This window comes from Netta rufina (assembly GCF_964035555.1).
Source record: "Netta rufina genome assembly, chromosome: 7".
Classification (NCBI taxonomy): Eukaryota; Metazoa; Chordata; class Aves; order Anseriformes; family Anatidae; genus Netta; species Netta rufina.
This window is the reverse complement of record NC_140130.1, coordinates 21,061,291-21,087,227: the sequence shown is the minus strand read 5'-3', so window position 1 is coordinate 21,087,227 and position 25,937 is coordinate 21,061,291. Positions and strand designations below refer to the sequence as shown.

The window sequence follows — 25,937 nt, the reverse complement described above, 5'->3', positions numbered from 1 at the left end:
CTTTTAAAATGTGCATTGGAATGAGGCCATGCACATTTGTGAAGAACAGATCTGACACTGTCAAATCAAGGCCATGTAAATATATGCGTTTGTTAAATCAGTTCATACAAACAATAACATGATGCATGCTGAACCACGGTCATTTCTCTAGATCACACTGACCTGGCTATTCTGAGCCATTCAGTAGACAGAAAACAAAATAAACATACTTGCTGAACCACTACAGTGGAAAGTTCAGAACAGAAACTAAAACAGTATACAGTATTTAACTAAGAAAATAAAATACATATTTAGTAACATAGTGTTGATTATATCCACAAATTACAGAGGGTAGGACACTGATTATGTGACATGTTTCAATGCAGGTGGAAAGGGTCGAAAATGACCTAGTAACATGGTGATCCACAGCTTTCAAATGTAAGTTTTAATTCTAATATTGGTATCTTACCTTAAATGAATCTGGAAACACAATTTATTACATTGGAAGAATCTTAACTGTGACCAATAAACATCTGTGGAATCATTTGAGTGAGATATTAACAGAATCAGTAGCTATAGATAAGAAATATTTAAGCAGTCTTTCTCTTAACTGATTATTACCAAGGGATTCATGCAGGGTTGGATCAAGGTTCATACAATTAGGTCAAATTAAATTTTGTATTATCTCCTTCAAAAATAATTTCAAAGATGATATTGAACCAAGAGTTTCTTTTGCATGGCTTGCATACTTCAGTTTTGTTATGTGTGGGAGAGAGTTATATAAACTACTGAAACTTTCCAGGAAGAGTGGTTCAGTGTGTTTGGTCCTTTAAGAAATGGGGTATCAACTGGTACTTCATATACTTACATGTACTTATAGTGTGTACTGTTGTTGCATATTCCATTTTCCCAGACAAGTAGCAAAAACACTTTCAATTTTCAGAAGGTCAAACACACATAATATCCTTATAACAGAAGCAACACTTTTTATACAAGGAATGAGAGCAACTAAAAGTAACAGGAAATACTCACTTTACTTTTTTTTTTTTTTTTTTTTTTATAGCTGAAAATGCAGCTGGAGGTGGTGGTGGAGGTGGAGAGGACGGAAAATCCAAAACATGTATAATTTTGTAATTTGTCTCAAAGACACTGTTTCTGCTACAGAAAAGATATCGAGAAAGAACTTCAATGAGCCCCAGTGGATTTCTGCTTCGCATAGAATAGTATAGATCAATCTCTTTACAATCCTCTTAAACACTTGCCGTTTGTTGGAAATAGTTTTCACTGGAGTAAAAGAAACAGTTACAATTAAAAACTGGAAAATCAAAAGACAAATGAAAAAATATTGGTGCAAAATAAGTTACTGTGTGCTCTAAATACTTTTTCATGTCACTCAATTTATATACAGTATTTTTATTAAAATATGTAACTTCTGCACACGTTCCAGGAAAAATATAAATAATTTTGGTAGATCTTATATTAAATTACTGAATGAAACCTAACATGTACAATTTAATCAAAAAATTGCAATTTTCATAACATGTATATTTAGATTTTTATATTATGTGTATTTCCTTAATCTGGCATTGTGTCCTTTTGCATCATACCCAGTACTAAATACAGTTCTAGTGCAAGCATTTCCTTCACTTTAGGAGAGCTAAACGCAATTCTCTGGCTCATATCTATAAACAGCAGGGCCATGGTACAGTTTTTTTTCAAAACTACCATGGATAAATCTGCAAATTATAGTTATAGCTTGGAGAAGCCGCTTCTTTGCCCATGTGCAAATGGCTCTGCCCATAGTTCCTAAACTTAACACCTTTTATTTTAAAAATCTAAAAAGGTACACCAGAAACATGTAAGTGAGAATTTACCGTGATACCTATACCACTATATCTATAGAAGGTTCTACATTCAAATGCATTTTAAAAAGCTCGTACTCCCAATGTACCATTTTAAAAATACAGTAAATGAACAGAATTTTCTAGTATTTGAAAACCAATGAACTGGCACCAGTTTAATCTTGGGAGCAAGATGACAGCAGAAGTAGAACATCAGAATTCACATTATCTGCCTTTCCACAACCAAGACAGACTGCATACAAATCAGCTCTTTGTAAAAAAAAAAAAAAAACCTCCCTACAAAAACCTTCTGTTCTTGAAGCACGACAGAGACCACTCAATGCTTTCTACTCAGGTCACATGAAGTCAGGTCCTCCTGCAGATAAAGGAAGGAAAATGGCTACTGTACTGTGCACAGATCTGAATATTCACTGGAACCAGTTCCAAACCTAAGAGGAGCTGGATATCAAGGATGATTCCTGCAAGAAATGATTTTGGCATACAGACTCAATCCTGCCCCCTTTAAACAAAGCAGAACCCTACACTTTTCTTTTTTTTTCTCTGAAGGGCCCTCAGCATCAAGAGAAGGGAGAGTGATGTAAAGATTTGCTCGCTTATATACCTCTATAAGATGCTGTACAAAGATAGATACTGTGTACAACTATCACTCAAAATTAAAAGTTTCCCACTTATTACATCATTATTTACAAATGGGCCAAATATTTTATGCAAATGTAGTTATGACACAAAACTGGATATTGTGTATTATTCTGTATTAAATGTAGATACAAAAGAAAGGTACTCCAAGGTTGTTTCATCATGTAATTTTATTCAAACTGTATTAAATTATGTATTTAATATATATGCTGTAACATTTTATAAATATATTTTGAGGTCTCACAACAAAGTTAGTTATCCAGCACATACACCTAATATGCAACACTTGCAGCAACAAATACAGCAACACATTCTACAAAAGCCTGTTTGGGCAAGTTGCATACATGTAAGCAGATTGCTGCAGATTGGATTTGGCTCTCAACCAAGCTTGCAAGATGACAGAGAATTAACCTTTAAATCCACCTTCTTACCTAAAGAAGCCTTCATGCAAGGCTACGTTTATTTGTTATTCAAGGACACCCTAAATATGTCCTTGTACTGTCATCTATTATGTAAGTAAAAACTGCCTAAAATGTAATTATGTTAAGAAATACTTGTAAATAGTTGTCTACTCATTCATGAGTACTTGTAGTATGTTCATAAATACACTGCAACCATCTCTGTTACATTTTCCACATAAAATACTTACCATAAATACTTTCTACAAATATATCTACAGTGGAAAACGTTTATAAAAATACATTTTCTGTAATGTTAACTTTCCTCAACTTGTATTACATGGACACTTAATTCAAGAGTTCGTCTTTTTTATCCAAAGTAATTTTCATCCAACAAAGAAAATGGCCACCGTAACTATTCATGTGCAGACTGTTTCTTTGGAAATATGCAATAAAGAATGCTTAAAGTTGTGTTTCAATTTGAAAACAGAGATGAATCCAGTAGGTTTCTCAAGCACTATACATTCTTTACTTGTATATTCAGGATTACACTTTAAAGAAGGATTAACATTCTATCAATGCTAAGGAGATCAGAAACCACAGATAACATACAAGCCACGTGTACCTCTTGAGCAGCAAGCCACACACTTTATTAAATCAAAGATTTCAACAGCCATTCAGATTTTTAGTAAGGAGTGGAATTACCAGTCACATCATATTATAAATAAAATTTAAAATAAGGTCACAATGAAAACTTTTTAAAGAGCAGGGGAGACATTTCAGATATGACTTACTTAAATTCAAATAAAATACACCGTTGACAAAAATGAACTTCTCTAATGGCATTTAAAAATACTTACACAGGCTAATACCTGAATATTGAAGTCTACATGACTGATAACTTCAAAGCTATTAACTCTTGTTTAATAAATTACAAACATGAATATAATAAAGTGTATGTTTTTAAACCAGTAATAGAGTCTTCTAAAATGCACTTTACAAAAATCTGGCAATTGAATTTTGGGATAAAATAAAGAACAGCCTACTTCTGTGGTATACTGTCAATAAACTATTTTCTTGCTTGTTTACCTTCTTCCAATTTTTATGATAGGGTGTCATAAATCTTTTGCTATGAACTGAAAAAATATTTCTCATATTTCATGAGTACTCAGCTTACGACAAAAAAAAAAAAGAAAGCTTTTAGCCCTGAAGCCTTCTGCAAAGATAATCCAGTCAGATGGTTCATATGGAGTGACCGTGGAAAAGGTATGCTCTCAGAAAGACATTTCTGGTCCCTAATTGTCCCTAGACAATTAATGAAGAAAATCAACCTACATCAATTTCAAATTTCAGAGAAACAAATCTTGAAAGTATTCATCAAACTCTTCTTCCCTGTAGAAAAATAAAAATATGTCAAAGAAAGTTCTGCTTTTGATCTGTATCTAGGAGATAAATCTTTGTATGAAAAACATTCAGCAGATTTCTGGTCAGAATATGTCTAAATTACGTACCCGGTATAGATCACCTTGACTCACTTTGAGTCAATACATTCCCCTACCCTTCACATTTCCTCTTCTGTACAACAGCAGTGATTTGACTGTCATGATAGTTTGACTGTCTAAGATAGTTAACAGGACAGTAGCAGATAAAACAGCAGTGATAATGTAGCAACTTGACAAAGGTTTATCCACCAGTGCTCTGTATGTGTCCTCTTATATAAAAAAGCATTCCTAGATTCACTACATAGACGATTTGACATAACTTTAAATGTCAGAGTCATTAAAACACTCAGTTTCTGCCTTTGCAGTTCCAAATGATCACAATACCAGATAAATGTTAACTGTGATGAACTAACCGTGATTTTTCATCTGTTTCTTGTAGAGGGCCTTTCCAAAAATCAGCATCTGAAGGACCATCTTGCACATCACTGTTTTCTGAATCTGTTAAAAAATTTAGAGTGCTTAAGTAATAAGTTTTGAAAGAATTTATTTATTTACTTATTTATAATAAATAAGTAGGTAGGAGAAACTTTTCATTTTAACCCCAAGAACAAAAAAAATGCTTTACTTTGAAAGTAAAAATGAAAACATTTTCTAGTCTTATTCAATACAGCACCAAGAAGACTCAGGTATCAGTGACTGATATTTTGGCCAAACATAGTAAAAATCATGTCAGAACACTGATCTTGGTAAAACAGCAGTTTTATAATAACAACTACTTTATTACAATACAGTTGTATTACAATATAACTTGTGATATTAAATGAATGAATTAGTTTACTCCTTGAATGACACATCAATGGTAATGTATCAGTGAAATTGCCAGAAAATATAGATTATTACATAAATTATTCCATGTAAGTATACAAAAGGAGTGAAAAACAAGAAAGTCTCATTATCAGAAATATGCCTTGACTTACAGAAAACAAAACAAAACAAACAAAACAAAACCACCACCATTCTAAAATCTTCCAATAAAGCTTTCCATGGAGACTTTTGGGCATGATCCAAGTTTTCAGAAAACTGCTTTGGGTCTTCCTGTATCTCTACCCTGTATCCTTCCTTGTCTAGGACATTCCTCAAAGTATATTGCACAGCACAGCAACAAACAGAAACATTAAGTCCTTTCTTGAGACTCTGCAGCATGAATAAGGATGACCAGAAGATGGGGCTTATTTCACCCGGAAAGAAATTGGGTACTAGAATTACTGAGATACAAAGATAACCACTGCCTAAGCAGTCACTGAGACTCTGAGCACATCCATCTGCAATGCATCTCTGAGGTACTACTAGTTATAGCTGGAAGACTTTTATTAAAGCCTAGAATTTATTTGGCATGGTGTCTCCTCCCAGTACTCTCCTATTAATTTTGTGAGTTCAGTAGATATTTCTATTGTTCAATGAAAAGAATTGTAGTACTTACTGTATTAGAAAAGTACTTTATTTACGCAGCACATATTTACATACCTGGAACCGTCCAATTATTAACAATAATTGGGGTACTGTTGCGCTGTCTGCTCTTTTCTGGAACAATCTACCCCTTTATTTTCTGGACTATTTTCATTGTGTATACAACCACACTTTTCTTCTTTCCTTAAAGATTTTCTTCTTAAAATTCCTTATATTTTCTCCAATATTTATAAGTAATTATGTTGAACCTTACTATCTCTGCTTGTTTTCAACACAGCCTTCTTGCCATCTTATCAAATATTAGAACTGCCAATGAATGCTAAGACCAACGACAAATGTATATGAAATAATTCAACTTATAAAAACAAAGATGCAGAAGATAATGAAATACTCTACCTTTATCAGAATTATCTGAATCTTCCGAAGAAACCTCATCTAGAAAGAAACACAAAAACAATTTAAAAAATAGTAAGCTTATCTTGGTTTTATCTGTTATCTTAAAATGTTTACAAAGGATACTTCTGTTACAACAAATTACACATAAACGTGCACATGCATACATACTCCATTACATTCAAAAAACCAAAGTAAACACTGAAGCAAAGCATTTCTTTTCATAAGTTCAAAGATCATCTGTTTGAGCTCAAATAAGTTATCCCAAGATCTGGGGTGTAAAAAGGTTATCTTACATTTCCAAAAGGCTTTCAACTCCTCAAGGAATTAAGTACTTCAGAACCTCTCTGGTATGCAACATCTGATTTTTGGACAATGTACAATCTAATATAATATCCAATTCTTGAACAAATTTTTGTGGCAATAAACATTTCTCAAAAGGTTCTTCCTCTCTATATAATGTAAGAAATGAATCTTTCTTTTTTTTTTTTCACATAAATCTTTTTCTTTAACATAAAAAATGTATCTTTTTGACCACCTATGTTACAGTCTAGAAACAATTGCATATCTACATATTTTGCATATCTATTTACATACCTATTTGGGTATGGTAAAATTAACATTCATCTTTTTTTTTTTTTTTTTTTTTAATAATATTGAAGGTTTAAAATTTAAATGTACCTTTATGTTGGTTTTTTTTTGACTTCTTTTTTGTTGAACGAGATAATTTTGTCTTCTTAACTTTTGGTTCTTTAGTGCTCAGTACAGCTGTGCCTCTTTTCTTGCTTGCTTTGATTTCTTTCCTCCTTTAAAAAAAAAAGAAAAAGTACATCTTCTTTGGTATATATACCCTTCAAGCAAGAGTAAATCTTAGGTATTTAATTCAAACAGTTGCCATTTTTTTCTGAAGCTTATCATTAGTTAAACAAAACAAAACAAAACAAAAAAAATCATCTGACGCAGAAGAATCTCAGGCCTAAGAAACTGCTGCAGATCAACAAACCATGTATTTTATTTTCCATGTGACTTATGTAGGCTTACTGTATGAACGTAAGGATTTTTTGCTGCTTCTTAATCTAAAACAGTCAGGAAAATTATTTCTAAGTATGTACTGCTCTGAAGCCAACTAAGAGAAAATATGCTTGATCGTGCTTTTTTTGAAATCATGTGGTTTTACAATTTTAGTAAAAAATAAACAAGTCAAACAAACCTCAGTTAGTTAATTGTCCTTAGCATGTGCCTACACAGCACTTTAATGAAACTGAGTATGAATTATCTTTTAAAATAAACTACCTTTTATGTATAAATCCATCTAGACACACCTTTCATTTAAAACAGAAACAGTAGTTTCCTAGCTCAAAGGTTTTACTTTCACATGCTGTTTAGATAATTTAGCAATGAAGCCATACAACTGAGACCACTTCAAGGACCAGAAAACCATGACACTGGAAAAGCTGTTAAATTCAAAAAGATTAGAGATGATAATCAAAAACAAAGCAAGTGTTAATGCACATATTTTATATGTTCCAAGTTGAGTAGTTTTCTCTGTTATTAGGAGTGATTCTCAAAGAAAAAATACTTAAATTCAGAATTTCAAAGCACTGATGACACACATAATAATCCTATTTTTTAGCAAAGGAAAAGCTTTCCAATTCTTAAAACACAGCTAAAGGTAAAATAAAAGGATGGTGTTTTTCATAAACTTTCTGAAGAGAAAAATAACTATTGGGCGAAAACTAAGGAAAAGAAACTTTGGGGGAAGGAAGATTCTCCTAGTTTGGGAAGTTTTGTAAATTCATTAGCACAAAAATACCTAACTCCCAACAATATCAAGCCAATGACTTTATAAGAACTCCAGAACAGAATATGCTTCAGTGTCAATTAAGTTTCTAATTATCTAGTTGAACTTTTATCCTTATTTGCTGTTATTCATACTAGCAACATATCAATAATTCATCCCCCATATTTTCAAAATATTTAATTACCGGTGATGGAAGTTTAGTTTGTAGGAACATTCTGGACATAGTCCTGAAAAAGAGAGAATGAGAATACCATAGCCATGTATTCGATAAGCACAACTAAAAGAACCTTATTAATAAACAGATCAAATTGTTCTACAATTGTACAGAAGATCCACAAGTCTCTTACGTCTTCAGTAGATACCAAGTGTTGCCACCTGGAGTGTTTTGTGCACAGAAGAAAAAACACTATTTGCTTCTTTTACGTAGAAAAACTGTGTCAATTTTGCTAAGTTTAATTATCTGCTGAGTATAGCAAAATGTACTGAATAAGAAAACCCCACTCAAGAGATGAGAATAGAAAAGGAAGCAAGTTAATTAAAGCTAGACTTTTTGGAAGAAAACAAAAGATGTAAAAATAACCTCAGTTGAGCTGAAGGTGTACAAAAACTTGACTGTTCCAAAGCCCTAAAAACTCCTAAACCACAAAATTAAGCAATGAAAATTATGAACTTTCCTTGCAAGTCAGTATTGTCCAATAAACCCAGACATGCCTGTATAGAAAATAGCTTATAAATTATTCTAATTTTATGACATCATGAATTATACAGGATGAAGTGCGCAACCTGTAACAACTTTGCCATACATAACAATAGTAGCCATTCTCAACAAATCAAGACCTTTGCTATTAATCTAACAAAATTAACTCCTATTCTACAGCTTATTTTCCACTTTTCATGAACTAGTATCATTATCTTTAGGTCTCACTCTATAGCTTTTCAAGAGTAGGATCTTCTTTTAGGTTTATATATCCTTGAAGGATTGACTTACTCAATTTCACAAGTGCATTCCTCTTTTCACCATGTTCAACATAACCAAAATTCACCTCCCAGCTCTTCAGGCCTTCTTCCTCATCACAGTGCTTATTTCCACAAGAAAACTGACCTTTAAAGACATCGGATATTGCAAAACAAGGTTCAGTGATTAACATGCTTAGGCTTGGGGTTGTTATTTCCAGTTTTGCTCAGTTTTTGCTTTCATTTTCTTTCAAAGAAAAAAGCCCCAACCTAAAAATAAAACCTAGATTAAGGAAACAATAACTATAATGACAAAACAATCATACTTGTCTCATATTGCATATTTGCAAAGAAAGAACAACTAAAATTTCATTTTACATTGCATAGAGGAAGGAAGATCTTAAGGGGGGAAAAAAAATAGCCTAATCCTGAACTAGGATATATAGTATGCCCTAAATGTTACTTATCAGAGCATGATGTATCAGCAGGTACAATTCAGCCGTACATCTCTAATGACATAATCTATCCAATGTACAATGAATAAAAAAGATTAAGATGTCCACATTCTTATTACCTAACAAATTTACTTGATATACTAGACATACAATTTGCATTTTAGTGACTTTCCATAAACACTTTCCTTTAAGAAAAACTATACTTTAAAAAATAAATTTAATTATGTGAAAAAGCATGCAGCAGCTTTAAATGTTTCCTTGGGTTTATTATATTAAATACAACACTGATTTTAAAACAACATACATGTAATCAATGTTGTTTACACCACTGGGTTCCCAATATTGCAGTAATAAAGACATACATATTCACTTCGCAGAGGACTAATTTGTATGCAGAGCTGGCAGTAAGGATCTATATTAATAGGCTCACAAGCAGGACTGTTTGTGAACGATTAACCTCAGAACATTCTGTTTAAGCTGCTAACTAATGGATTGGAAGTGTCCTCAGATACTTCAGTTCTGCAATTATATTCTGCCATTACAAAAAGTTTTGAATTCATATATTTTCAAAATGTTTAACCCCATGAAAGGTGTGGTTATCAGGAACCTGTATAATCTGGAATCATTTATACCAATCATAAAAAAATGAAAATCAACAAGGAAAAATTTATACTATTTAAGACTTTTGGGAACTTAATCAAATTTTTTTTGTTTGTTTGTTTGTTTTTTCCCCTTGTCCTTTGAAAAAAATCAGTATCTTCAGATTGCTAAGGCAAGGAATGAACTGCTAGGTAAGCCAGGACTTTACTGTGTAGGTCACCATAATTCTGTGACCTTATACATTTAAGATCATCATATATTTATGATGATCTAAATATTTTAAATGATGGTGCATTTTTTTTTTCTTAGAAGAAGATCCTTACTTCATACCATATATGTATACAAATGGTCAGGCTTTTCTCAACCTCTTCTTTCACACTGCAATGCTTAAAACACATGCTCAAGCCCTGACTTGAATAAATAATTCTGCTGTTCGTGAAGTTTTTTTCAATAGTGTTTATCACTGTAGAATGTCATTAAAAATATTTTTTTCAGAGAAGAGATCGTTACAATCCCCTTTCACTCATCCTAACTCTCCTTCCCCATGACCTTACAAAGAAAGGCATGTAAAACAAAGCAACCAAATGTGAATAACCCATTCCTATGTTCCCTTCTTAACATACCCCAAACCATAACTCAATCCACCAGCAGCAGTTCTTAGCACCACTATTACTGTCACAGCTAAATTAAGCACATACTCTCTTTTTTAAAATATGAATCATAATTCATTCATACATAGCTGACCAGGTTAAGGTAGGTATTAATGCTTTATTACACATTGATTAAAGTAATTTATATTACTGACTTATATTAGAAAATAGCAAAAGAAAGACATTAGTTATGTCTTTCTTAAATAACCACTTCAAACTGCACTTAGCCAGAGCATCTCATACGCCAGGTGGATTCTTGCGCCCCTCAGTGGTGAGAGATACCATTTCTCAATTCTTATGTTCCAATTGTTCTACAAGCTTTACACTTTTCGTTAGAAAACTTAAAACATGTAATTCTGCACTTTCTCCTGCATTTTAAAATAGTGTATCAGGTATTAAAAGTACAATGTATCTTTAAATTCTTTTCTCCCTGACGAAGCCACAATAATTCATAAATTATGAATTTCTCATTAACTTCTGTTATCTTTTAAAAGTGTTCGTTCAATAAGACATACAACTGTATCAAATTTAGGTACCTGTTAATATAATCTGTAGTGCTGAAAGCAACATATGACTACAACTACCTTTAGAAACACGATGAAAACAAACAAACAAACAAACAAAACACAACAGCATTGTATTTCTAATTTCTTGTAACGCATAATAATAAATAGAACTGTTTACAAATCTTTTCTGATCAACTGTATCACTCCACTCAATTATCTTGCATGTGCATGCATGACTCCTGAAAACTGCATAAGGTGCACAAGCATTCTATCCCCAGGAACAGCAATATGTTCACATAATTTTCTTGCTTGTTCGGTTGAAAACTCCATGCCCCTAAGCAATGAAATGAGGACCACTGTATAAGTTCCAGTAATACAACGTTATCAACCCACATACAGAGTCAGCTAGAATAAGTTGCTGATTTAGAGACAGGATAGGAAGAGATGACAACCATTCTCACTGAAGGTTTCAAAACCAGGTTAGCCTGAAACAGATGTCGTGTGTAGTACTTTAATTAAGAAGTTAACATGTTCCAAAACAACATTAGAAAAACTTTAAAAAACGATCTTTTGAGAAAAGAATTCAGAGACTTCAATTAAAGGTATCGAAGACTAATAAGTAAATGTAGAACTACTGGAGAGAAGCAGCTGAAAAATATATCCATGACATTCTACATCATCAAATGCATTATGTTGGTGTTCATTACAAATTTGACCTTGCGAAAGTAAATTACGTGTTCTCTTAATTTAGGCTGGAGAAAAGGAGGCTCAGGGGAGACCTTATTGCTCTCTACAGCTACCTGAAAGGAAGTGGTAGGGACCTAGAGGGGTCAGCTTCTCCTTGCAGATAAGTAGCAATAGGAGGGAACGGCCTCAAGTAGCGCCAGGGGAGGTTCAGTCAGATTGGAAATTGGGAGAAATTTCTTCTCAGGGTGGTTAGGCATTGGAATGGGTTGCCCAGGGAGGTGATGGAGTCACTGGCCCTGGGGGTGTTTAAGGAAAGGCTGGATGTGGTACTTGGGGATATGGTAATATTGGTGGTAGGGGGTTGGTTGGACCAGATGATCTTGGAGGTCTTTTCCAACCTCTGTGATTCTATAAAAAAAAATCTATGTAGATTAGAGCTATGTGGAATAAAACAGTGAAGTTAACAGCTACCTCAATTTATTGTCTATCACCATCTGATACACTTATCAGCATAAATTGTCAAATACTATCCAAAATAATTATGTTGAAAAGAAACAAGAGAAGCAAAAGGCAAGGTGAAATGCAATATAAAATGAAAGAGAGCATTATTACCTTTTCCTGAAATTACTTCTTTCTCGTGTCTCCATCTAAATCCAAACTGTTGTGATAAGAACCAAAATCAGTTTTGAACAGTCAATATATTCCGTAATATAAAGTCTATTTTCAGTGACTGATGTCCTGCATTTCATTCATTAAATTCTGGTTACTAAAATTTAATTTCTTTATCTGTTAATTAAAAGTATCTTTCTCTTTCTGGTTACCAAAAGTATCCCAACTTACTTATGCAATTCAAATTCTAGTAGATGCTGTGTTTGATCATGAATTAACTTTTTAAAAGTTTCACAGCAGGCAGAAAAACAAACGGGAAATTGGGATAGATATCAATAATGGAAATCAACAATTGATCTACAGTGTTTTTTTATTCTTGTTTTAAATGGTATTCCAATTCTGAAAAGCTTGTAATACAACTGAAAAATATTGCAAGTTTAAGATTAAATGTCAACAGTATTTTGGCATCAGTTTTGCATGTGTGTGCTGTAGGCTATAGTGTGTGAAATGCTTTTCTATAGTCCCTCTTCCACTTCCCCAGTCACCAGGTTATCCATGCACACCTTTGCTACTTCAGTACTTTTATGCATTTTCTCTCACAGTCCAAGCATGACCTGTTATGATATAAATCATTTGATATCCTTCACAAAGTATTTCTGCAACAGTATCAAGAAAAAAAGAGACCACAATAATAAGAAAATATGCAGCCAGAACCACCAACCAGAAGCCCAGTTTACTGCTTGGATGAAACCTGTCCTTATCTGCAATTCAATTTTTGCCCATCACTATTCCACCAACTAATGGAAAATGATGGAGAGCAAAAACGGATAAGAAGAAACCAATAAAATAAAAACGAAGCAACAACTTAAGTCCTCTAACTAAACCAGGAACAGATTAAACAACATAGAAAAAATAAAAAATAGGGTAGGTTCATCAATAGCCTGCAAAATGAAGGAAAGCAGAAGCAGTTATTCTGCCTCACCTTCCTCGTTAAATGAGTTCAGCAAGATACTGAATGAGCTATTTCTCTACCTTCAAGGTAGACCAAGACTCAGTCGAGCAACTCCAAAATGTTTTTATGGGACTATCAAATGGCTAACTTATGAAGAAATGACAGTTTAAAAAAATATGAAAGATCTTTTAATATCCATAAACAGTTAAATTCTCAATCGAATGCAGACTGCTTTCATAACATTGATTAGCTGCAGCAACATTTAAAATTTAAACAAAACTGTGGAAAAATACCACAGACATTTTAAATATTTTTCTTTTCACAGAAAAACCTTCTATGCTGACAAAAGTGAACATATTAACATTACCAAGTGGAAGACAAGTTGGCCTAGAAATCTGAAAAAGATCTGGGGGAAAAAAAAAAAACTCAGCAAAAGAATAAAATATTCTGTTTAATGACCAGTTGTCAGATGCATTTCATTTCTTAGCAAATGGCAGACATTTCCAATCTGTTGAGCTACAAAACAAAGCAGAGACAGCAAATAAGAATCCTTCTGGAAAAATACGAAGGCTAAGAAAACAGAGCATTTCTAGTCTAATACCTAACGAAGTAAAACTTATATGCAGAGCACTCTCCCTTTCTGCACAGCAAAATTGACAATAGAGCTAAAATATGACAATACACAGATGGTCATTTATCAGCCTCAAAGGTTGCAGACAAGATGCAGAGGTACAAAGACAACCTTGACCTCAAGTAAATCTGATCTAGGGAAATGTAAGGAGTAGCAGACACACCTAAGGCAAAAGTTGTCAAAGCACATTTATCCAATGTCTACAAGCAGCCTCATACCTTAGGACCACCTTGGCATTGCTCAGTAAAATTAAAAGCAAAGGAAATGACAACACGCAAAGAAAAAAAATAATGTAATCCTCTGTGTGCAAAGATCCTTGTTTATGTAGCAAAACTGTGAGAGTTGCACCATTAAAAAAAGACCTTGGTGTTCAGTTGTCACTCTACCAGAGATGTTTCCTTATTCAGTGCACCTTCACGGTAATGAGGTAAGGTGCAGATGAGGAGGAATGGGCTTCTGCTTAACGAACATAAGCTTTGGTCTTTCTCTTTTTCTCCATGTTTAGGTTACTAAAAACTGGCTATGAAATTCTATTATTGACTTCAGGTATGTAATTTTAGGAAGAACTAATTTGAGAAAAGCTAACTAAATTTGATAAAAGATCATCTACACCCCCCAAAGAAGCACAGAGAGACAATGGCAGTAGAAAGAACTCAAATAATACCCTGACCCCTGCTGCTTCAAGGCCCATCACAGAAGCCAGCAGGCCATCAAAGGTGCACCTCCACAACCCCAGAGAGGTATAGAAGCACAACACTGGTTAGAAACCCAAGGTACCAACTCCAGAGGAATGAACTGCCAGGGCTGTCCAGGCAGAACCATCATTGTCCAGGTGTGAAACCCATCATAATGAGCCATCAGGAACAGCTCTCTGGATCATCTTTCAGATGGAGGGGTGAGACACAACATGGCACGCAGGGGAAGAGCTTTCTGGGACTGCACAGGATTTATTACAGGACATTTAGGGAATGAACTCAAGGCAGAAAAGGACTCTGAGAGCTTTGGGGAAGAAAAAATGCAGAGTAATAGAAAGGTAAGGCGCAGGATGATGCCACTGGTACTATCTTTGTGCGACTGCTCTGTGCTCACGTCTGCAACCTGTGTGGATGATCCTGTGTGTACATTGTATGTACATAATAATAACTATGATTATTATACACTTATATGGGTGTACGTGTGCTCTGTGTGGGTGCCTATGAGGAATACATTTTCAGCCTCATTACTGGTTGGAACTGGGTGCAGGGAGCTGCAGCAGCCTTGCCCCTTGCATGCTCTTGGGCCCAGAAATTCCTTTAACAAAAAATATCAACTTAATGAAGCTGTACACAGGAGGTATAAGGCTTCTTATTGTTTGCTTTTTGAACTTCTTGTCTTTGGCAAGATGGTCTGCTGATTTTTCAGACCTCAGCAGGCTGCTTCCCACAAAAATGATACTTATCATTATCCGCTATTTAGGACAACTGAGTTCATTTTCTCAGAAGAAATGTTCTAAATGAGATCGTAACTACAATCTCTATGCATAGGTCTGTAGAAGAATTAGCTGGCGAGAAGATTTCGTCTAGTAGAAAAACAATTATATATGTGAAAAGACAGATGACTATGTATGGGCAAGTCTCAAACTATGTTTTTTGATAAAAGCTTTTTATAAATAGATAGATAAAAACACACACACACAAACTCATTGCCAAGTTTAGCACCACCTAACGGCATATAAAGAAGCATCATCAACTATGAAACAAAAGATTGACCAGCTTAGAAGCTTGCCATCCACCCTACACCTCTCATAGCACCAGCACTGCAAAACAGAAGGCACGAGGGGCTAAAGATAACTGCCTTCAGTTTCTGGAAAACAGAAAAAGAATTGAGGCAGAAAAAATCTGAAAGCACTTGCTTCATTCCATTGGTGTGAACAGGAACTGATCAGCAGCCTATTTCTGACTCCCAAGAAAAAACTTGCTTTTGGCATCGTTCTGTACCAAACATGGGCATGGATAAATCAATAATTGAGAATGAACTGGAGAAAGGACTCTTGCATAGTCACAACATATTTGAGGACAGAAAGCATAACCTAATAAAGAGAACAAATTACCTGCTGTATCACTTATGCTGAAATGGCAGTTCCAAAAATATAGGTAATGACTTACTAGCATAAACAGGAATTCAGAGTGACCTCAAAGTTAGGACAGTCACATTTGAAGTCTGACAAGGGAATACTGTTCACACAACACACACACAAAAATAGGAAACTGTGGCAAAACAGTTTCCCACAAAAGATAGCAAGCATATGGAAACTTGGCACAGTAAGGAAAGAAACAAAATCTGTAAGCATGTTCAAGGGAAACTCAGGTTGGGGTGGGGGTGGGGACAAGATACAGAGGGATATGAAACTGTAGGAAAATAAAATAATTTAATTTTGTATTTTTCTGTTTAATCACCTTTAGACGGCTGTCCTCTTTTCTGCCTAATATTAGAGTTTAAGCCTAGTCCTTGCAAATATTTACCAGTGAGTATAATTTTCAATACTATAAATAGTCTCAAAGAACTTTACATAGACACTGTTCGCAGGGCTGGGTTGTTACTATGTGCTAACAACACTAATAGGCATTTGAGTTCAGCAACACTTTGCAAAATTACAATACAAAATTCACATACTCTTTTTGACTAAAAGGTTAGACAAAACCTTGGAAACAACAAAGACTGTTTTGGCTAGGAAGGAAAACTGGTCTTGGAATTTGTTTGGTTCTCTTAAGAAATTTTATTTATTTACAAAAAAAATACAAATCTTGTTTCCATAAACAGAGAAGAAGAAGCAGCGACAGATACTGCTTTAGAACAAGCATATCCAAAATTGTTTCAGCCACCCTTCAAGTACAAAACTATCTCTTTTTAGACTTTTTTTTTTTTTTAAACAGTAACATTCCCAAGGTTTTTTTAGGCTTCATCAAATGTTTCTCTCTAGACAAACCCCTTTAGCCTTCTCTCCCCAGCCTCTCTGCATTTTGTGCCTTTCTTACACACAATGTACCTCTTCATAAAACCCCATCAGAGAGAAATGTTTCTATTCCCACAGAAGCACATTTTTGGGGCAGTGACAATGCTTGGATTCAAAACTGCTGCTGCTTATTAAATAACCTGACAGTTTCTCTCAACTCTCTTTCTAGGGAAGGGGTACTAACAATCTGGTTTCACAACATTTATGTTGTTGTTAGAAAAAGAAGGCATACTTTAACACCAAAATGATTTACAAAAATGAAACATACCTTATTCTCTTTATATCTACTGAGATCTGCTATACAGTATTCTTTGAATAATTTATCATAATACTTCTTGGCAAGTCTCTTCTCCCTGTAAAAAAGGTATTATTTTTATTAAATATAGAACATAATACTATTTATTTTATATTTTGATGACATTAACCAGACAAAGATGTTTTGTTTCATCTGAAGTTGTAGAGCTAGAAATGCAACAGAAATACACTCTTTGAGATAAGAGACAATTTCCACAAAAGCAGGAAAATGCATCTAAAATATATATACAAAATCACAAATTAAAGTGTTTTGTTTTATTTTGTTTTTGTTGTTGTTTGCTTGTTTAAGAAAGGGTTCCTTCAGGATTTTCAGAACAGTCATCTCAGAGAATGCACAAATACTTTTTCCTTCTTTCTGTCACCATATCATTTTGCCACTAAGTGATGTTACTAAACTTCTTAAAGGTCTTTCATTGCTAAATGCATTAAAGATCAAAGAATGATCACTAAGTATGAACAGTAATTCTTAATAAATAGGGGATACAAATTCAGTACAAAGTGATCTAAAAATACAATGTTTTATATAATAGTTCCAGGTACCAATTCATATCTGCTTCATCATCTTCATTCCACAGGAATCTATGGTTTTCTCTTATAATATCAAGATCTGTCTTGTCATTTGCTCTGTAAAAGAACGCAATTTTATTTTAGTATGATATAACATTAACATGAAAAGTCAGTCACATAGTAATTTGGTAAACATCAGTATTCATCATTTTTATCTCTACCTCACTGTATAAAGGAATTACTATGGAATTAAACTATTTAAAAATGTATTACTCCTTCATATACCATTTCCCAAATGAAAAATCCACAGTAGTAAATGGTCACTGAAACTGTGGATGACATCATTCTGTCTGAAAATCTTTTTTCGAAGACAGTTATGGATAGCTCTAAAGAAGGATATCATTATTCTGGACAATGGATAGCAACTCTGAAGATTTGAAAAGTGTTCCAGACTGATATTTTGAAGGTACTGCCAGATATTTCTCAACACACCTTCAATTAATGCTCACCTGTCATCTTTCCTTTTATATAACAAAACAGGAATTAATTCAGCTCATGGTAAGTTCTTTTATAAAAACGATGGAAAATGAAACAAGTCAAGTTTGTGCTCCAGATATTTGCAATGACTATATTACTACTTGTGACCAAAATAATTAGTAGCTTGACACACACACACATCCCTCTCTTCCCCCTAAGATACAGTTTAACAGCTTTATGTAACAAGGGGGTTCTAAGGACCTCAGGGGAAAGACTGCTTATGGTTCTTACCCAGAACGTCGGAAATCCTCCCTTTTGCCACCATAGTATAAAATGTAGTCACTCACAAACTTTTTATGTCTTTCATACTGAATAATGCAATTAAGGATTCTGTATCAGTATTTAAATTATTTTACTGATAGTTTAAAACAAAAATAATAATAAAAATGTTTTATATATTTAGCAGAAATAATTTTTTCTCAAAAACCTGTTGTTAATTTCCAGAAAGAAAGGAATTAATTAGCAACTTTTACTTAATAACCTCTTATAGAAGCTACCTTCCAAATACAGAACTTCAAGGCAATTTCATCTTTAAAACCTCAACCAGCTGCTAGAAGTTTATAAAACTATCTTTCTTCTCCAAAAATGCTCTGTAAGCATATATATAGAAGCCCACCTCCAACCCATGTCAAACTTGAAGAATAATTAAATAGAAGGATACAGCATCCATCGATATCAAGTGAAACCTTCTTTTTCTTGCTTCTTCCCTGTTAATAACAAATACGTTTGAGTGAAATTTACCTTTACGTTGAGGGAAAAAAGCCTCACAAGAGCATCAGATTAAAGATACCTATCCCATTCTTCAGCTGCAAATTGTCTGTGAGGCACACTGCCTTGTTTTGCTTTTTGGAATGGCTTTACCAGAAGGCTCTCTTCCTTTGTGCTACAGATAAGGGAGAAAAAAAAAAGGGAGAAATGTTAGTCAAAAACTTTCCATAAGCAATAGCATTTCCATATCCAAATTTTGCACTAACTCAAGTGACAAAACCTGCTATGCTAGTTTCTACAGTTTCTGACTAACTCTGCATTTCAAGCCCTTTATATATCTAGGCTTCACAGCCCAGTAGAAAAAGGAAGGACAATATGTTCACTGAATAAGAGTGACTGTTAATAATACTATCCCATCCTTTCATGCTAATGTCTCAACACCTCATTAAACAGTTTTGCCTCTCTTAGTGCAAGCATGGTAATTTAAAATTTAATTTAAGTACTGTCTTGTGAACCATACATGTCAGTAGCCAGCAAAAAATACATTCAAAATTTAACAAAGTAATAAAAGTTAAATATAAAGTAATACACTTCAGCTTAGTATAAGGTATATTTAGTTAGTTTCATTCCTCAGCAGAGGTGAAGAAGGAGATTTTTCCATAATTATCAGCTGGCAGAAAGAAAGGAAGTCAGAAACCTGTAGCCAGTTGGCCAGGGAATTTATATTCTATGCTATGGGATACAGGACTCTAGAAACTAAGCATATCATTTGCTCAAAAGGACCTGTAGGCACAAAATTCCCATAAGGAGATTCTGTAAAACAGCAATACAGAAAAAACTTAAGACTACTATTTTCCTTAAAGTGAAAATAAATATCATCATAGAGTAAGAAAAAGAAATACACATATGCAGTGAACCCACATTAGAGCCCTACTGGGAATCAGCAGCAGTGTGCCGGAACAAGGGTAGCAATGATATTTTTGAAAGGCTCCTGATGGTTAGTTCCACCTAGGAAGCAGAATGGTGTAATGTGTAATGGCCTTTTAAAGAAAATCAAAACTGAACAAAACTAGTCACTGTTTTACTGGAGAACAGCCATATTTATAAAATAAATGCCTTTTATTATTCCAGTGAATAAAACACGGACTTTTTCCCAGAATGTAAACACTAGAAAACCATTCCTTCAGTTTCATTACAAAGGAAAATATGCAAGAGTCTTAGGAAAGTTTCCAGAAAGCCTTCTTAAATAAAGTCTAATAACAAGGCAAGGAAGAGACAGGAAAAGGTATGAGAAATGTATGTATAATGTAGGCAAAACGTTTAGTATGGTGCAGAAAGTGTCCAAGGATTATGGTGCCAAAGCAAAATAAATACATAAATTAAAAAAAAATAAATCTTAATAAGATCAGACTACAAAATTTTAGGTCACTAATTGTGCAAACCAATGAAAGAATTGGCAAAATGGTCTCAAATAAGAGATACATAGTTACATTTCAAGGATTGAGTACAATATAATTCACCAATACAATTCCCAGGTCTCTTCATAAATTAATAAACTTTAGTGGTTTAAACTTGGTAGGCAGCTAAGTACCACAAGCCACTTCCTCACTTCCTGCCCAGTGGGATGGGGGAGAGAACAGGAAAGATAAAAGTGAGAAAACTCATGACTTGAGATAAAGACAGTTTAATAAGTGAAGCAAGTGGCATGTGTGCAAGCAAAGCGAGATAAGGAATTCATTCACTGCTTCCCGTCGGCAGGCAGGCAGTTTAGCTACTTCCAGGAAAGCAGAGCGCCAGCAAACATAATGGTTACTTGGGAAGACACGTGTCATATCACCAAACATCCTCCCTTCTTCCTTCTTCTACCAACTTCTATTGCTGAGCATGACATCATATGGTATGGGACATCCCTTTGGTCAGCTGGTGTAAGCTGTCCAGGCTGTGTTCCTTCCCAGCTGCTGGTGCACCCCCAGCTTCCTCACTGCTAGGGCAGCATGAGAAGCAGAAAAGACCTTCCCTCTGTGTGCAAGCACTGCTCTTCAACAACTACATGTAAAACGCGTTTTCAGCACTAATTTCTAAGCACTAAATCCAAAACACAGCACTAGCACTATATGAACTACTATGAAGAAAATTAGCTACCCCAATGAAAATAAATAAATAAATAAATAAACTAGTAGCAATTCTTCACTTCCTCCAAGCAGGTGTTTTATATCTACAAAGCCTGCAGCTACTTGGCCTCTTTTGCCTTGTTCTCCTAGCAGTTTCACATTTCCTGATGGATCACAGTGAAGTGAAGGGAGCAGCCAAACTCCAGCAGTTCATGCTAATGCTCAGAAAAATGAAATACACTGCTCCAAGAACCGAGAGGCACATAGACACCAGATGGACATGGCAGAACAGATTTTAATCAGTTGTCCCTGGGAGACAACATGCTCTGGCAAGCTTGGTGTGAGGAAATGCTGGAATCAGAGGTTGATTTTTCAAAAATCAGTTCAACACCAGACTTTACATACCACAGCATAATTTTCTACACAGTAGTAGACCATTTGGACAAAACACACAATGTAAAGTATTAATTCTGTACTACATTACCTTTTAGTCTTTTGCACAGACTTCTCTCCATTCTCCTCATCACTGAAATCAGAATCATAGCCGCCATGGCCACGCGCCTGGAAATAAATAAATGACAATGCAGTCAATATACCTGCTAGAGTAATTTGGATACAGCATAACTAGAAATCAGTACTATGCATCATGAATAAATAAAAGACACTGAGCACACAATCAAGTGCAAATTCTCACATATGTTTAAACCAAATCATATGCAACATACAAAGCAGAACATTTTCTAAATAATATAGGACAAAGAAACTATGGTTTCTCACAGACACTGTCAACCTGTCAAAAATCACTATATAAATAATTTATACGCAGATGTTCCAATACTTAATCTTAACAGATGCAGATGCTAAAAAAAAAAAAGATGCTAAAACACTTTTGGTCTTTACTTTCAAACAATCTCTCTTATACAGAAAAGGTGAATATTTCCTCTTTCAGAAGAAGAGTATTTACTCTTTCAGAAGGCTGGAGGACAGAAAATGACGTGCCTACATTTAAAATAATAAACAAGGATGAGCAAAATTTTTTCTTTGGCTGTGGTACAACATTTGAGATTGTTAGATCTTATAGCTGGAAAGCTGATTGAAATGATTATCTAAATACAAAATAAGATGCCTATAAAAACATACAGTTTAATCGGCACAATAGTCATACCACGAAATGAAATATTTTTCCCACACATTTTTGGACCATTATTACTTATTATGTTATTAAATACTACTAATAATCCCATATCTTAATGCCATCAAAATGAACAAGCACTAGCTAAAGCCCAAATCTGTCATCTCCATTTTTCAGCATACAGTTACATGTGCAGTTCTCTCAGTGGAAGCAATGGCTTTAGTTGATCCCACCTCCTCTCTCTCATTCCTAATCTCACATCTTCCTTCTAGCTGTCCAGCTGCAAAGTGTTCTAAAACTACACAAGAGCCAGATCAAACCACTCATCCAAGTTACAACAAATGATCTCATTAAAAGTTCAACGATAAATTCAGGGTGAAGAAAACCAACCACCCTTGACTGATGTCCCAATACTTTTAGGCCAATCCTTTTCTGAAGGCACAGTACAGCACCAATACTGTGGCGTGCACACCAGTCCTTGTGTGCACAGATAAGTACTGCACCAAAGCTATGTTCATGCATCAGCAGCTCCAGCAGTGCTGAAGGCACTTGTGGAGACCCAGACCGAACAATTACTGACTGCCCTGCATGCCTCAGGGTGGTACCAAGATGACCTGACTTTAAGGTAAAACATAAAAATGGACTCCAACAAAGAATCTCATGAATATTTCTACCTTAGAAGGAGAGTGCAAACAGACCTTTGCTTAACATGAAATTTCAAGACTGGTTTCTCCCCTACCCCACAAACAAAAAACCCAATCCAGAATACATAAAATTTATTCCGTATTTAACTGTAGTAAAAGACAGGTAGATAACAAAGCTTTGTGTCCAAACTAAGAGATTTTAAAAGATGCATATGTAAGTATGGTCATGCAAAACTGTCAAGAAAATTTAAAGTAACTACTTTCACTATTTGATAAACCCTCTCATACCACAGTTGTTTTCATATTTTTTTTCTAAACTAATAAGTAACTACCAAACATTTTATCAAAGTATGAACCTGAGAATTACATAACTTATTTGAGTATTTTATCTTCTGCACCAATGTTGGACTTTTTTTTTTTTTTCCAAACACCACCACAAACTGAAACCACAAAACTAAAACAAGTACTAAAACAAGTGTACTTTGGGATACACTTAAATCACTGACAGTTAAGCAATCCCAACATCCTGGATTCACTTTTGGAAAGCACTAACTAAATTAGAGCTCCTGTAAACTAGCAGTTTATACGCGGTAAATGCAGTAACGTTGCACATGACTGACAGCAGACAGGAAATGTTGATGCCAACTCCCCAGCACCACACTTGCAGGAGACATTGGCATCCAGAAAAGGGTGCAAAACCTTCAACCCTGTTTTAACCCTTTTCATTGAGGTAAAGGCACACTAGTGAAATGTGCACATCAGAGAACTGTTCATGCTGACTCCTGCGGTTGAACTGTAAACGCATAAAAAAAAAAAAAAAAAAAAAAAAGGCAACACAGTCCTACACAAAAAATCCCATCTCGTGGCCCCTCATCATGCAGCTCCCTTAACAGGCACCACTCAGCCTTCCCTGTACCTGCCCAGCTCACAGGGCTGTGCTCCTGTCTGCGCCCAGCCCCAGGCAGGCCCCTGTGCTCGTTTTGGCACAAACTGCCCTGGGAATGCCTCAACTGAGCCCGGGATCCAGACCAGAGCTGCAAGGAGCTGAAGGCTGGAAACTGACAGGAAAGTGAGCGCAACAGACAGGGATCCGCATGCGGCAGTGCTCAGTGCTCCTGCACCTTCCTGTCAGCTTCCAGGCTTCGCTGGGACTTTGCAGCCGCTGCTTGGGTGGAAAACAATTGACAGGACGTTCAGTTAATTTCACAAAAACACGATTATGAAATGTGTTTGTACATACTGCATGGTGAACGCTCCTAACAAAGAGAAAAGCCACAAAGTACAGCCTCTTTGCAAAGATTTTTTATTAAACTGTCTCTCAAAAAAAAAAAAAAAAAGAAAAAGTAAAAGGTAAAACAGCAAGCAGGCTACGGCAGTGGGGTTCAAAGGTTTGTGGGGCTCCACAGTGAAAAATGACGCTGAGGGAAGGCCTGGGTTGGTCCTAGGCAACTTCCAAAGCCACCCCTCACGCCCTAAAAGCTTCCCGTCCCTTCCCGTCCCTTCCCTTCCGATCCCTGCCCTTCCCCGGCCCGGCAGGCCGCGGGCCGCACGGCGGCGGGGGCTGTGCCCCTGCGGGGCCCGCGGCCTGCCCGCGGCCTGCCCCTACCCCGGGCCTTCCCCGCGGCACCGCCGCCCGCCCCCTCCCCGCGTCCCTCCCTCCGCGGCCCCACTCACGGCGGCGCCGAGGCGCAGCTGCTGGGGCACCATGGCGGCGGCGGCCGGGGCCGGGGCCGGGACCGGGGCTTGGGCCGCGGGCGAGGGCCGGGCCGCGGGCCCCTCCCGGAAACCGGGGCCAGAGGCGGAGCGGGGCCGCGCCGGGAGCTGCCTGCGTTCGGCGGAGGGGCGCCGAGGGGCTCGGGGGGCCGGCGGAGCGCGGCGGGGCGCCGGCGGCCGGGGGAGGGCGAGGGCGAGGCGCGCCGGCAGGGGAGGGGAGGGGAGAGGCGCTCATCATGCTGAGGGGCGAGGGGAGCCTCCCCGTCCGGGATCCCGGTGCACGGCCCCGGCTGCGCCCGCCGCCGCCTCGGGGAAGGTAGGAGCAGCCCCGGCGGGTGCCGCCCGGCTGGAGGGGCTGGGGGGGTCTCGGGGCGCAGCGGGGCCGGGAGTGGGCTTGGGGGCGCCGGGTACCCCCGCTGCCTTTCCCCGGGGGAAAGAGGCCCCGGGGCTGGGGTGGCGGCGGCGGCGGCGAGGGCCCTGTGGGAGGAATGCCCGGCTGGCCCCGGCCCCAGCCCATCTATCGCCCGGCAGCGCTGCTCCTGCGTGTGCTCCCCTGGCTTCTCCCGCTGCGGTGCGGTGCAGTGCGGTGCGGCTGGCACCGGCGCTGCTCGCCCAGGGGTGGTGGAGTTTGGCCTGAGGGAAAAGAGCTTTGCACCCCCGAAGTGTTGTCGTGAGCTGGCTGGGAAATGCCGGTGTCCACCATTAAGCGGTCAGTTCCAGAAAGTAGCTGTCAGGCAGCTGATACTGTTTCCCATCAAACATTAGGACGCACCATACTTGAACCAGTGCGTTGGCTGCTGAGGTCAGAGATGCCACAATCCATCACAGATACTTTATTCTGGAATATATCAGAGTTCCCAGCCATGCTATTGATTCCTGGAGTCTTAAATCACAGATCTACTTCACAATGGAAAATTTTTGAAATTGAAATACTACTTTCATTGTTACTAACGAAAAACATTATAGGGAGTTGCTATTATATAGCGAGGCTGTTGCACAGCACAGCTTTCAATGTACCTCCTTACTTTGGCTACTGAATTTCAGTTTCAAAAGAGAAGTGTTTTTTCTCTTGTTCAGGTATTTTTGTCACTAATTATGTTGTTACAGCTCTGGAAGGGATTTAAAGGTGGTGTTCCATGGAAAGGATCTGAGAACCAAGTGTTTGTGGCACTCACTGAATGTATATGGCATGCTGCTGAAGCCCCACTGAAAGTGTCCCATTTCCTCTAAAGGGCAGAGACTGTTGCAAAAATGGA

General features: G+C 36.7%; 2 protein-coding genes across 2 annotated transcripts in view; one reads left to right on the top strand and one right to left on the bottom strand.

Annotated features, from left to right (window-relative positions):
• PDE6C (phosphodiesterase 6C) overlaps window positions 1-1,113 on the top strand; it is a gene marked incomplete at both ends in the record, with an annotated part of 29,809 nt that extends 28,696 nt beyond the window's left edge. Inside the window, one exon of the mRNA XM_084290494.1 lies at window positions 1,043-1,113. Within this exon, the coding sequence (XP_084146620.1) occupies window positions 1,043-1,113 (71 nt within the window). The remainder of the gene's footprint in view (window positions 1-1,042) is intronic.
• Window positions 1,114-2,651: 1,538 nt separating this feature from the next.
• Window positions 2,652-24,870, bottom strand: LOC311211408 (protein FRA10AC1 homolog). Its single transcript, XM_084290137.1, has 14 exons — window positions 24,643-24,870; window positions 21,677-21,753; window positions 19,164-19,256; window positions 19,035-19,080; window positions 18,605-18,681; window positions 17,870-17,953; window positions 17,283-17,367; window positions 12,443-12,488; window positions 8,967-9,080; window positions 8,163-8,205; window positions 6,859-6,983; window positions 6,181-6,219; window positions 4,731-4,815; window positions 2,652-4,267 (listed from the first exon to the last, which is right to left on the bottom strand). Exons 1-14 carry the CDS (start codon window positions 24,673-24,675, stop codon window positions 4,225-4,227), a joined length of 990 nt encoding a protein of 329 aa, XP_084146263.1. The 5' UTR covers window positions 24,676-24,870; the 3' UTR covers window positions 2,652-4,224.
• Window positions 24,871-25,937: the final 1,067 nt, after the last annotated feature.